Genomic DNA, 12,946 nt, shown 5'->3' with positions numbered 1-12,946 from the left:
TTATGCAACAGTCACTATTCTCAAATTCAAAATACAATCACGGATCAATTTTCATTTAATTTATAAATATCCACAATTAGTTTCAAATGTAATTTTGGAAAATTATAGTTAATCAGCCAACTGTAAAATCAAAATCACATTATATTAAAATTAGAAACTAATTAATTAATAAATTGGTTTCATTTTCTTATTTTAAATTAGTACATTTTATTAAACTTACTATATTAAAAAAGATACCACGAATTATTTAATATAAATTATGAGTCTAATTGGGCTAGTAAAATTGTACTAACCTCAATTCCGAAAGTCCCGGACCTCCGTTACAATGCTGCTCCACCGGACCGCCGCCGCGGCTGCGGTGGCGACGCACCTTCTTCTCCTCCTTCAATCCGCCGCCGGCGGTGACCACAACATCACAGCAATTCTCGCCAAGTTTCCTGAATTTTCCACCTTCAACGACTACTTGACGCAGACGCGGCTCGCGGCGGAGATCAACCGGCGGCAGACGATTACCGTCTGCGCCGTCGACGACGCCGGAATGGAAGATCTACTCACCAAAAACTACTCGATCAACGTCGTAAAAAACGTGCTTTCTCTCCACGTTCTCCTCGATTACTTCGATCGGAAAAAGCTCCGCAACCTCACCGGCGGCTCCGATCTCACCGCCACCGTATTCCAGGCCAGCGGGGAAGGACCAGGAACCGCCGGAATTGTTAATATAACCGACCTCAGCGGCGGAAAAGTCATTTTTGCCCCTGAGGATAACGACGTCGTTTCAGCCACATTTGTCAAATCTCTACTCGAAATACCGTACAACCTCTCTGTTATTCAGATCTCCAATACTCTGCCTCCTCCGGCGACCCTAGCGCCGCCGTCTCCGACGCCATCGCCGCTGCCTCCACCGCCGCCGTTGCCTAGCCAGTGGAATTTCACCGCTTTTATGTCGGACGGAATTTGCAAGGTCTTCGCCAGAGTACTATTGGCTAATACTCCAGCTCAGGATTCTTTCGCCGGCAGCGTCGCCGGCGGATTGACGATATTCTGCCCTGACGATGACGCGATGAAGAGTTTCATTCCTAAGTACATGGATTTGAGCGGCAACGACAAGCGATCGTTGCTTCAGTATCACGCGACGCCGGTTTATCTATCGGTAAAAGCTTTACAGTCGGTGAGCTCCCCTGTGAAAACCTTGGCCACCGCCGGCGACGGTAAGTACGGATTCACTGTGGAGAGCAGCGGAATTGACGTGACGATCGAAACGGGGATTGTGAAGGCGAAGATCGTCAAAGTAGTGAAGGATGAGAAGCCTCTGGCGATCTACGCTTTGGACAAGGCTCTATTGCCGCGTGAGTTGTCCTCGCCGGCGCCTCCAGTTGCAGAAGCGCCGGAGGATTCTCCGCCGGACTCTCAGGCCGATCCTCCTGAAGATGGCACCGTAGACCACACTAATAACGGTAACGGCGCCGTTAACTATAACGGCCATAACATTGACGCCGTGATTTTCGTTCTTTGCGTTACGATTTTACTACTTGTGTGAAATTATTTTCTTTTTTACTATTGGTTTTATTTTAAATCTCTTGCCGCAAAATTGTTTCATTGAATTATAATAAATATTCACAAAAAATTTATATTTTAACTAGTTTTCAAGTTACACAAGTGTATATATGTCCGATTACATACAGAGTTTTTGAAGTTTTATAAAATTTGCAAAAATAAAAAATTAATATTTTTAATTAATATTTTTATAAAATTCGAAAAATATATTACTGTAATTAGTGGCAAAATATTTAATTATGTATATATCAGTTTTTTACTCCATCAGTCAAAATTATACAAATTTCTTTTGTACCGAAAGAGAATCATGTTTTTACTATATTGCTTTGTGCAATATTTGATTTCGTTAAGCACAATTTATATGAACAGTACTCCTTCCGTCCCCGTTTTATATTTCATGTTATTTTTATTTTTTGAAAAATAATTATATATTTTAATTTTATTTTAAATTTTTTAATTTATTTTTTAAATTTTAATTAAACTAATTAGTTATCTTAACTTTAATATATAATTATTTATATTATAGAATAATTATTTTCATTAATATATTCTTAATTATCTACTGATTATACATATCCTAAATTCTCGTATCTAAAGTGACCAGACATCCAATATGGGAATGAGGAAGTATTAAATAAAGTAATTTGATATAATTTAAATATTTATTTTTGCATATATATATAAATATAATTAATAATAATAAATTATGAAGTCGCATGCAAAAGAATGAGTGGGAAGCTGACATGGATGGTAAGAATTTTCTACTATTATTTTGGTACTAAATGGTGGAATTCTTTCCTTAATTATTTTATGCACGCAACGGTTCAATTTCTTTTAATTTCCATATATAATAATAATAATAATAATAATAATAATAATAATAATTGAGCACACTTTACGAACGCCAAGATCATTGATTTCAGTGTCTTTGATTTAGTCTCTATTCAATTGTATATAAAAAATTAAGGCAAATTATGGGTGTTTTTACTAGTAGGATTTGATCTCTTATTTTATTATTATTATTTTTAAAACAAAATATCAAATAAATATTTATTTATTTTATTGTATTAAAATTTAATTTTACATTTAAACCATCATATTAATTTATATATTTATATCACATCAAACAATTATTTTAACTTAAAATTTTATTATTCAGAATCAAAATTAAAAATCATAATCTTACCAGTAAACACAACGGCACCATATCTAATTTCAAATAATATGGAGACTTATCTGCGAAATTGACTGATGACCCTTCATTTCGTTTCATTGTACTCTCTATAACGGCTTCATTTGAATTTTTCTGCAGTTTCGGACCCACTAACAATGTCACGTTTCCATTATTTAAATTAAAATAAATAAATATCAATCATCAATCAATTGATTATAATTAATTAATTATTAGACACTCCTACAGACTCATAATTGATCAATAAATGAACCAACTATTATGAATTACCCGCCAATAAATATATTTGGTTACTGTCTCCACATCTTTTTCGATTTTATTTTTTATTATTATTTTTCGTAATACTTTTTCCGTCTCGTAACAAAATATTTATTTTTTTATTTTAGTCAATTGCATAACAAAGTATCCATTCTTTTTAGTAATTGTATTATCTACTTTAACATTACAAATATTCTTACAACTTACAATATATTACACAAATGTCATTACCTTTATATCACACATACTAAAATGATTATTTTAGTCATTTCTATTATATTCATATTATATCCCAATATAATCCTAATATTTCTAAAACTACTTGCAAAAAGCAAATGGATACTTACTTTTGGGATGGAACGAGTATATTTTAACAAATAATACTCCCCTTCATCCGTAATTGATTTATCCATTTTTCTTTTCATTTTTTTTGTCTGAATATCTCGGATTTTCTTTTTAAATAATTTTAATTTTCATATAACTTTTAAAAAAATCATTATTATTTATATATTATTACAAAATAAACTAGTAATGAATTAAGACCGCATGCACTATAAATAATAATAATAATAATAGATTAAGTTCGAACGAAAATTTAATTAGACAGATTTATAATAATAGCTGGTTCTCATTTATACATAATATACCATACAGAGCATATATAAACTGTAAAACAAATATTCTGTTCTCTAGAATTAGAGTATTTATGTCTACTGCGAAAATAAAAATATATATATATATTTTATTAGAAAAATAATAGAAGTAAAAAGTTAGTTTAGGTTATTTTTAAAATTTAATCATAAATAAGAAAGAATGAATGAATGTAATAAATGTAATGACTATGTCTTGAATTGAAAATAATATTAAGTTTTGATTCATTTTATTTAATATCAAAATTATTTTTGTAATTGTATAATTTTTTATACAAATATTATTATATTTATATTACAAAAAATTAATAAAATAATTTTTATCTTCTTTTGTTAAATTGTAACTATATCTTAATCTAATAATTAATATTTAAAAATTGTAAAAAAAGGAATATAAACTTTGAAGATGGCGAAGGTACAATTTATAACTTTAAGTTCTAAACATATAAATAAATAAATAATACTTTTATATCAAACCTTAATTTCATAACATGTGGATTTACTAGAAAAAATTAAAAATAAATAAATAAAATAATAATAAATCACAAACACCCACACAACATGAGACGGCGTCGTTTTCCCAGCTTCCTAAAACCTAATATTAGCCTCGTGCCCTATATTACCGTTATAATGTAAAAGCAAATCATTCTCATTATTTTATTATTTATTTATTTATTTACTTTATTAATAACATATTATCATCGTCATCTTCATCTTCCTCGCTGCACCTTCTTCCACGACGCTCCACTTAACCGTTTAAACCCCACCAAACCCTGAAAACCCTAATTCTCCCTCCAATGAATCCCCAATTCAATTTCTCCTTCCCCCCATCGCCGCCATGAATAAGACCTTCCTCTTCACCTTCCTCATTCCATTCTCAATCTCAATTGCATTCTCGCAGGACGATTCCGATCTCAATCTCGATTTCCCCAATTTCTCCATCAGAAATTTCACCCTCCTCGGCGACTCCTACCTCCGCAGCGGCGTCGCCGGCCTCACTCGCGACGTCCAGGTGCCGTCCTCCAGCGCCGGCTCCGTCATCTACAACCGTCCGATCAGATTCTCCGATACGGCGTCGTTTTCCACCAGGTTCGCCTTCTCTATTGAAAATATCAATCCTTCCTCGCCCGGCGACGGCCTCACCTTCTTCATCTCCGGCGACAACCAGACGCTCGGCAGTCCTGGAGCCTTCCTCGGGCTCGTCAACGCCTCCGCCGTCCGACCGCCGGAAAACAACAGCAGCTTCATCGCCGTCGAGTTCGACACCAGACTCGACCCGCACTTCCACGATCCCGACGACAACCACGTCGGATTCGACATTGACTCCCTAATCTCATTCAAATCCGCCAATTCGATGCTCGCCGGCGTCGATTTGAAGAGCGGCAACACCATAACCGCCTGGATCGACTACTCCGGCGAGAACCATAACCTCCAGGTATTCCTCAGCTACACCAATTCCAAACCTCCTAATCCTCTCTTAACCGTCGACGTCAATCTCTCCGATCACCTCAACCACTCCATGTTCGCCGGATTCACCGCCTCCACCGAAGGCAGTACGGAGCGCCATTGCATCACCAATTGGAGCTTCTCAACACACAGTTTCCGGCCCCGGCGAAGTCCTAACAATGTATCCGAAACCTCTGTTCCAAACCCGCCGGAAAAGTCAATTCCGGTAACGGATTCCGGCAGCAGACTTCACCGGAGGATTGGATTCGGCCTCGGAATCGGCTTCCCGGCGTTCTTCTGCGCCGTTCTCATCGTTTTTGGATTCTTTTCAATCAAGAAATGGAGAGGATTCAAGAAGGAGAAGAACTTGAAAGCCGAGGTAATGGCAGGGCCAAGAGAGTTCAGCTACAAAGAAATCAACGCCGCCACCGCCGGATTCGACAAAGCTCGGATCTTAGGCCACGGCGCATTCGGCACCGTCTACAAGGCGTTCTTCGCCGACGGCATGATCTCCGCCGTAAAAAGATCGAAGCATCCCCGCGAAGGGAAAGTCGAGTTCTTATCCGAATTATCGATCATCGCATGTCTCCGGCACAAGAATTTGGTTCAACTCCAAGGATGGTGCGTCCGAAAGGACGATCTTTTGCTCGTCTACGAATTCATGCCGCACGGAAGCCTCGACAAGGCTCTACACCACGACGAATCCGGTAACGGTGAGGCCGCAACGACAACGATACTAAAATGGCCACAACGGTACAACATTGCGGTCGGGCTCGCGTCGGCGCTAACGTACTTGCATCAAGAATGCGAGCAACAAGTGATCCACCGCGACATCAAGTCGAGCAACATAATGCTCGACGGGAACTACAACGCTCGGCTCGGGGACTTCGGGTTGGCGAGACTAATGGACCACGGTGACAAGAGCCCCGTCTCGACACTAACGGCAGGAACAATGGGATACCTTGCGCCTGAATACCTACAATACGGAAAGGCAACCGATAAAACCGACGTGTTCAGCTACGGCGTCGTAATACTCGAGCTCGCGTGCGGGAGAAGGCCGATCGAGCGGGAGGGCGAGGGGCAAAGGATGGTGAACCTCGTCGATTGGGTGTGGAAGTTGCACTCGGAAGGCCGTATAGTTTCGGCAGCCGATGGTCGGATGAAGGGAGAGTTCGACCAACAGGAGATGAAGCGATTGTTGCTCGTCGGGCTTAGCTGCGCTAATCCCGACGGCGCGGCGAGGCCGTCGATGAGGAGAGTTTTTCAAATACTTAGCGACGAGGCGGAGCCGGTGGTGGTGCCGAAGGTGAAGCCTAGTCTAACTTTTTTGAATAGTTTGCCGTTGAGTATCGATGAGATCGTCGAGGAATGTGATCGAGAGGACCGAGAGCCGTCGCCGCCGTTTCCGGAGACGGGGGCTGGAAAAATTGGGTGAATTGTTTTTTTTTAAAGGAGGATGATTCTTTGATTTGTTGGATTTTTGTTTTGTAGATGGACGTTGGAGTGTTGATTTTTAAAGTTAGTTACGTTTGATTGTCTGTTTGTTTTATAATTGTGTTGTGTAGAAAGAACTAATGAATGAATGAAATATATGCAAGATTTTATATTGAACTATAGTGTTTTTTTCAAAAATTTTTCCATCTAACAAAATCAAAATCAAACTAATAATAATAATAATAATAATGAGGATATATGAAAAAAAAAAAGTAGGAAAAAAAATGTTAGCAAAGAAAGAGCGTGGGTGACAGAAGAACAGAGAGCACAGCGCCACAAAAGGCAAAAGGATCCTTTACCTATGGCGGCCTGTGCTCTCTTTCTTCTGTCAAACACTTTCAATTCCCGCTTTCTTTAAAATGAAAACAAACCAGAGCATCCAACTACTCATCAATGGAGAATGGAGATACCTAGAAGATGTGTTTCAAAATTCAAAATCTATCTCTCAGGTACGCAGCGAATATGATGATTCACTCATTCCAAAACAACACCAATTGCATGAAAGTAAGCTCACACCTCAGAAAAATATTACCCTCTATCGTTAATCATACGAATCAGCGTGCGTATGCCTACACACAAATATATATCATATGCTCAAAAATCGCAATCAATTTTAAAGGCACAAAACACACACCACCAAAACGACGACACGAAACCATTCGATTGATCACAGTAATGAAGCAGCACCAATCAAACAGTAAATTAAGAGCAGTAGATGCAGGAAATTAAATTAAAACACAGTGAACAAACATACAGTGCTAGCTAGCGTCGACGGCTGACGGTTGTTCTTCCGGCGGATTCGATATGGAATAACAGAGTAGATCGAGTTGAGGAAGGAATGAGAGGCTTCTACAAAACAGTGTCATGACTTATGAGTATATACTATCATTAATATTAGTGTGGATTGGACATATATATATATATGAGGAAGGAAGGAAGGAAGGAAGGAACGAGAGAGTTCTACAAGCATCGAAAACGACGTCGTTTTGCCCCGTCATCATCATGTGCTGTGGTGCGCAGCTTTGATTATGGATTGATCGATCTCGAAGACGTTTGATTTGATCGACCCTTGATTGGAGTTTGCTTGTCGCTTCATAAGTCTGTTTCCTTTCATTCAATAAAACTTCAACCACGTGTTTATTTGTTAATTTGGATTTTGGGTCTGAACTTTTAAATAATACTCCTCCTAGTCCTAGACAAGAATTTTATACTAGAACATTCAAAAAATAATAATTATATGTAAATATAAAACTAATCATTTATTGGTAACGCTGAGAGATGCCTCACCACAACATGTACTATATGAATTTCTACCATATATTTGTGTTATCTTCAATTATATAAACTATTATCATATACTATTTGTTCATATTATACATTTATATTATATTCATGTTCCGTTCGTCCCAAAAAAAGTAAGATATCGTTTGTTTGTTTTTTTGGGACGAATATAATATACTATGATTTTTATGTTCAAATTATCCGCCGACAAAATTATATGCACACATACATAATATAAGTATATCTATAATTTATGTTCGAATTGCTGCTTTCGAAAGTTGAAAAGAATCCACAAATCCATCAGTTGAAGAAATGCAATTAGACTGTAACTCACTCACACCATCACCATCCAAACATATCGCTTCGCATACCTCGTTCGAGCTCGAGATCTCGACTTCCGTCGTCTCCATCGATCCGGGTTCGGCGTCCACTCCAACAGCCGCAGCTTGATCTGCAAACATAGTCTCCGAAATAGGCGAACTGCAAATTTTTTTATACGTATCGTACCTGGCTGCACGGACGCGTCCCCCGGCCAGTATATTCGATAGAGGATGCAAAACCGACACAGGCCCGGTGTCCTTCTCCAGCAAATCCTTCAGGGAGAGAAAATCGGAGACGAGCTCCGGTTGGCTGAACTGAATGAAGGCTGCAGTTTCATCTATGTGATGGAACGACGCGATGGATATCGCTCCGAAAGCTTTATGTAAGCAATTTTTTATATCTGCCGTTCGTAGGGTCCGCGGCAGACCCCACAGAAGAATCATGTTTGAGTAGATGGTTTTAGGAAGATGCCTCCGATTGATGTTTGTGGAGCCGAGAGAGTCTTGGAGAATATTCCCGGTTTTCAGATTTATAATGTCGCCGCTCATCCAGCTGAGATACAAATGGTTGATGTACTTTTCGAGCTTCTGGTGCTGGAGCAAATCTAGAGAGTTGAAATCAATACCTAAATGAAAGCAGGCCTGGGAAAAGACGCACCCTGTCATGAACGCATCGTATCCTGCTTCGTGCTTGGATCCCGAGTTCCAATTTGAAAACCTGTTTATGGTGTTTGACAGATTAGCGATCAGCGGTTGCAAGAAGTGACAAAAAGATAAACTAGGAATAAAAACAAGGGACGAGAACTATAAGTCGTTAAAGCCAATGACATATAGTTCGAACCAGATGTCCACTATAATCCATTTGTACAACGACACTAATTATCTATCAGTTATGAATTTAGATCATTCGATAATATCAAATGATTATTCAGACAGGTTTAAAGAGAGTAGGGGTAAAATCAGTATAAACAAATTTAAAGAGAGTCGATGGAAATCGAACCTCTGACCGTCCACTTGAACTTCGACTTTAACTCGTTTATCTTCAACAACATTGCCAGCACCACTTAGAACAATAGGTGGACAGAGTAAGGTGAAAGCTTTGGAAAGTGAAGTGCCGCCACTTTTTAGGAGACGGAATAGCTCAATGTCTGTATTCAGCAGCAGTTTAGTGTCGATGATGTGTGGAAAATATGATTGAAGAGATGAGACAAATTCTTCAGCAGTCTCAGGAAGAGGGGCAACAAATTTACGAAAGACATGAGCAAGGTCTGCACCGGGAATTGGAACACAAATTATCAGAGAGAAGTTAAAACTTCGGGGTTGATATGGAGAACAATATCAAGAACGAACTTCAGTACTACCAAGAAAACAATTGTGACCAACAATCAGCTTTTTCTCCGAGGAAAGGAGATCAAAAACATGCCGAAACCCAATTGCAGATTTAATCTTCATCTCAGCTTCTTGCCTTTGACGAGCTTTAACTTCCATCTGAAACACACAAAAGGGAGAACGATTACACACTCGCTACGTGAGTTCATAAACATAACAAAGGATTATCAAAAGTAGTGCACAAAGGCTTTCATAATATCTTTGGCTTCACACACACGCAAAAAGATTTCTCGGGCATTTTGTTCAATTGCAACATTCAAAATCTGCTACTTATACGTAGAGCCACTGAATACCTAATAATGAAATGACAAATCAACATGTTGAACTATTGAAGTCCAAAAGAAAACTAACACTCTGTTTTCTAACCTTTTACGGAAAATTCTCTCCCAAAGAAGCATCATATTCAAAACCTATTTTTAATTTAAAATATTACATCAAAAATATATTCTCTATTCAAAACATCACATCCAACACCTATTTACGTCGCATCAAACACATTGTATATTCAACTCTTTACTATTCACAAACCAACCGAAAACTCCAAAAAATTTCCAAACATATATAATGCAGCCTAATAATGAGGAAATACGTGAAATAAACATAGAGAACATGATCCTCTCTCTTCAATTGCGCTCACTCTTACCATAAGCAACTCCCTATCTGCTGTAGAATCCGTATAGACTACCATATGTTGTAAAGGAGATGTTTCACTGGATACATGGACATAAGCAAGATCTTTGAGCATTCCAACAACCTATGTAAATAAAAATAAAACAGCACAAGATTGAAAGTTAAAGAGGCATTGCCACAGTTAAAGGCAAAAATTTCAGGAAGGATTGCACCAATTAATGACAAATATGTAAAAACATTTGAGAAGCTCCAGTAATGTTTAACAAATAAAACAAGTAAAATATGGTCATAAAAATATATTGAAGTGTGATACATAAAAGGTAAGTAAAGAAGATTTGCCAGTGACCAATAAGAAGTTAGAAGCTTAAGGAAGCCATTTCGATCATATTAAACTATGCAAATCTCTCAAAACTTTGATACTCTTCAAGAACATATTGGATAAAACTTTAAAATGTAAGGAAACACATTACGAGGGTGGCAAGCAGTACACATTTAATTATTATATTTTTGAAAGAAAATTTCTAGACTTGAGTATGCAAAAAGTCAAAAACAGAATTAACTCACTCGCTAACACACAAAACGTGTACGAAACCATAAGAAAAGGAGACACACTTCTAATTAGATATTGATATAAATCGAAATTTTCATTGCCAATATCGGTAATCATTTGAGATGCACCAAATTTCAAGAGAGTCCAGAATATAAAAGTGGGGAAAACTTAAAAGTAGATCTTACCATCTTAGTCATACCCAACTGACGGGAACTCAAGCCATTCAATACAAGGGCAGGACGCCTATGGAAGAACGTTGTCTCAAATTTTTGTTTCGTGTCATTCAAGCTCCCTTGAAACTCGGATCCTCGACTTCTCTTGTGTAATAATGCATCTCGCCATTCGCTGAGCGTCTTCTTTATTCTTTCAGAAAATAGAATGTCTGCCAACCTGATCAACTTTGCATCCACATCGTTTCCCAACTTAGGTGATGAATCCAGAGTCAACTTGTACAGTGAGTCCAACTGCTCTAATGCTTCTTCCTCTTGGCTTCTGGATAAATAAGATATTCCTGAGAGATTTAAGAGCGTAAAATCTCCAAGCATAGGCTACAGAAGACTTCAAGGATAGCCCTCAAGCCGATGACACTTACGGATACGTTTTACTTGGTGGAATAAGGCATGATAGATTGTTTAATCCAATCTACCCCCACGCTTAATATAAAGTATTAGAACACGAAATTAGATGCAAACTCAGTATAATTTACATCATTCTTAAATAATGACCTACAAATAAAGCTTTGCTTTTTAGCAATAAAACAAGGCTATGCTTATATTATGTTCTCAGGCCTAATCACATATTAAGTTTAATAAAAATGGAAAAAACAAAAAGTGAATAATCGATTAAAAGCCAGTGTGAATGAACTGAATACAAGATAATTAATACAACTTAATATACAGGATAAAACAATTCTTCTAAATAATTATATCAGACAGTTATCCATAAGTAAACATGGTCCCAACTTAATTCCTAATTCCTAAGAGTTAAAATGTAGGCACAAGTAAAAACTCAATGACGAAATCTTGACACCCACTCAATGAATCTTGACACAAATCTTGGCAACAACCAATGCATTCTAAATTCGGAAACTCTTACAGATAATTGAACCAATGCAACACTACAGGGAGAATCCTCAACCACAATGTTTCATAAAACGATGGTTTATAGATTTGATCACAAAGCTTAGAGAAAATTGATTGAAATTTTAGGTCACCTTCATAAATACACGCATTGAAATCAAACTCGTATTTTGCCAAGAATTCCAATGACCTTGTCTGGCAAAGGAACTCAGAAGATGAGCCATCACCAGGAATTTCCTGCCGTGGAAATATGTAAAAGTTGTACCTGTAATAGCAAGAGATCAAAAAAACATCTCGTACATTCAATTCCTTCAATGTCACATTGAAGAAACCTAATAGATTAACATATTCCTCGATCAAATTCAATTTGTTTGCTCAAAATTCCAAGCAAAAATCAACAGCATTTGTTTCCAATCCATAAATAACTTCATTCAGGTAAATGCATAATCTTACGGATAAGCAATGAAGGCGTTCGAATTGGAATCCCAGCGGAAGGGGCAGACTCCGAACTGGACGACGGCGAACTTCTCGGCGGAATCTTTGATTTTCAAGTACTGAATGTCCGGCCGGTCGAAATTGAAACACTCTCGCCACGGCGCGCTCGTAATCCCCGTCATCTCCAAGTCGATCGATACGAAATCCGCATGCTTGACGTCGCCTCGCAGCTCGTTCAGCGCCTGCTCAAAATTCGACTTCGTGACGTGCTTGAGCGCAACGTCGGCCTCCGCCGGTGGAGTGCGGGAGCACAGACAGCGGTTTGGTAACGAGAATCGGGCTCGGGCCAGGGCCCGAACCAGAGGAATCACCCTCATTGTCCGCCTTCGCTCATTAGGGCTTCGAAGAGAACAATTTACAGGAGAGGAAGAACAGATTAGGGCTGGCTGGCGCTGTACGGAAGCAGTGACGCGAGATATGGTGCGCAGCAGGTAACTTTATAAGAACAATTAAATGCATATTTTTTATTTATATTAAAAATTACTTTTATATTTAAAATATTACTAATGTAACCAATTACTTTAATTTAAAACTTATTCAAAATAATTTCCCAAAATAACAAGAATTAATCCAATACATACTCCGAAAGTAACAACAGATCCATCACC

At 37.9% G+C, this 12,946-nt stretch overlaps 3 protein-coding genes across 8 annotated transcripts; 2 read left to right on the top strand and 1 right to left on the bottom strand.

Moving 5' to 3' along the window:
- Window positions 1-325: 325 nt before the first annotated feature.
- LOC127253223 (fasciclin-like arabinogalactan protein 1) lies at window positions 326-1,641 on the top strand. The gene has a single exon (XM_051277676.1). It carries the CDS (start codon window positions 326-328, stop codon window positions 1,535-1,537), a length of 1,212 nt encoding a protein of 403 aa, XP_051133633.1. The 3' UTR covers window positions 1,538-1,641.
- A 299-nt stretch (window positions 1,642-1,940) lies between these two features.
- LOC127253221 (poly(A)-specific ribonuclease PARN) lies at window positions 1,941-12,752 on the bottom strand. 6 transcript variants are annotated; one of them, XM_051277671.1, is made up of 9 exons: window positions 12,297-12,752; window positions 11,978-12,108; window positions 10,950-11,275; window positions 10,228-10,338; window positions 9,557-9,683; window positions 9,196-9,463; window positions 7,559-8,913; window positions 7,349-7,443; window positions 1,941-2,860 (listed from the first exon to the last, which is right to left on the bottom strand). In XM_051277671.1, exons 1-7 carry the CDS (start codon window positions 12,653-12,655, stop codon window positions 8,127-8,129), a joined length of 2,109 nt encoding a protein of 702 aa, XP_051133628.1. In that variant the 5' UTR covers window positions 12,656-12,752; the 3' UTR covers window positions 1,941-2,860; window positions 7,349-7,443; window positions 7,559-8,126. The 6 variants fall into 6 exon arrangements, with proteins under 6 accessions (XP_051133628.1, XP_051133627.1, XP_051133626.1 ...); XM_051277670.1 differs by lacking the exon at window positions 1,941-2,860 and adding an exon at window positions 7,112-7,163; XM_051277669.1 differs by lacking the exon at window positions 1,941-2,860 and having other exon boundaries at window positions 7,112-7,443.
- Window positions 4,238-6,692, top strand: LOC127253222 (probable L-type lectin-domain containing receptor kinase S.7). Its single transcript, XM_051277675.1, has one exon. It carries the CDS (start codon window positions 4,493-4,495, stop codon window positions 6,533-6,535), a length of 2,043 nt encoding a protein of 680 aa, XP_051133632.1. The 5' UTR covers window positions 4,238-4,492; the 3' UTR covers window positions 6,536-6,692.
- Window positions 12,753-12,946: the final 194 nt, after the last annotated feature.

This window comes from Andrographis paniculata, unplaced genomic scaffold (assembly GCF_009805555.1).
Source record: "Andrographis paniculata isolate CXL003 unplaced genomic scaffold, ASM980555v1 Contig50END, whole genome shotgun sequence".
Taxonomy (NCBI): Eukaryota; Viridiplantae; Streptophyta; class Magnoliopsida; order Lamiales; family Acanthaceae; genus Andrographis; species Andrographis paniculata.
The sequence above is the reverse complement of the archived record's forward strand: the minus strand, read 5'-3'. Positions and strand labels throughout refer to the sequence as shown.

What these genes read in the sequence shown, in the direction of transcription:
- LOC127253223 (XM_051277676.1), top strand. Translation starts at nt 326, where the DNA reads ATGCTGCTCCACCGGACCGCCGCCGCGGCTGCGGTGGCGACGCACCTT.
- LOC127253222 (XM_051277675.1), top strand. Translation starts at nt 4,493, where the DNA reads ATGAATAAGACCTTCCTCTTCACCTTCCTCATTCCATTCTCAATCTCA.
- LOC127253221 (XM_051277671.1), bottom strand. Translation starts at nt 12,655, where the DNA reads ATGAGGGTGATTCCTCTGGTTCGGGCCCTGGCCCGAGCCCGATTCTCG. An exon ending in AACGCCTTCATTGCTTATCC is followed by an intron (nt 12,109 to 12,296) that starts GTAAGATTATGC and finishes TTGCTATTACAG; the next exon opens with GTACAACTTTTACATATTTC. An exon ending in CAGATAGGGAGTTGCTTATG is followed by an intron (nt 9,684 to 10,227) that starts GTAAGAGTGAGC and finishes TGTGTGTTTCAG; the next exon opens with ATGGAAGTTAAAGCTCGTCA.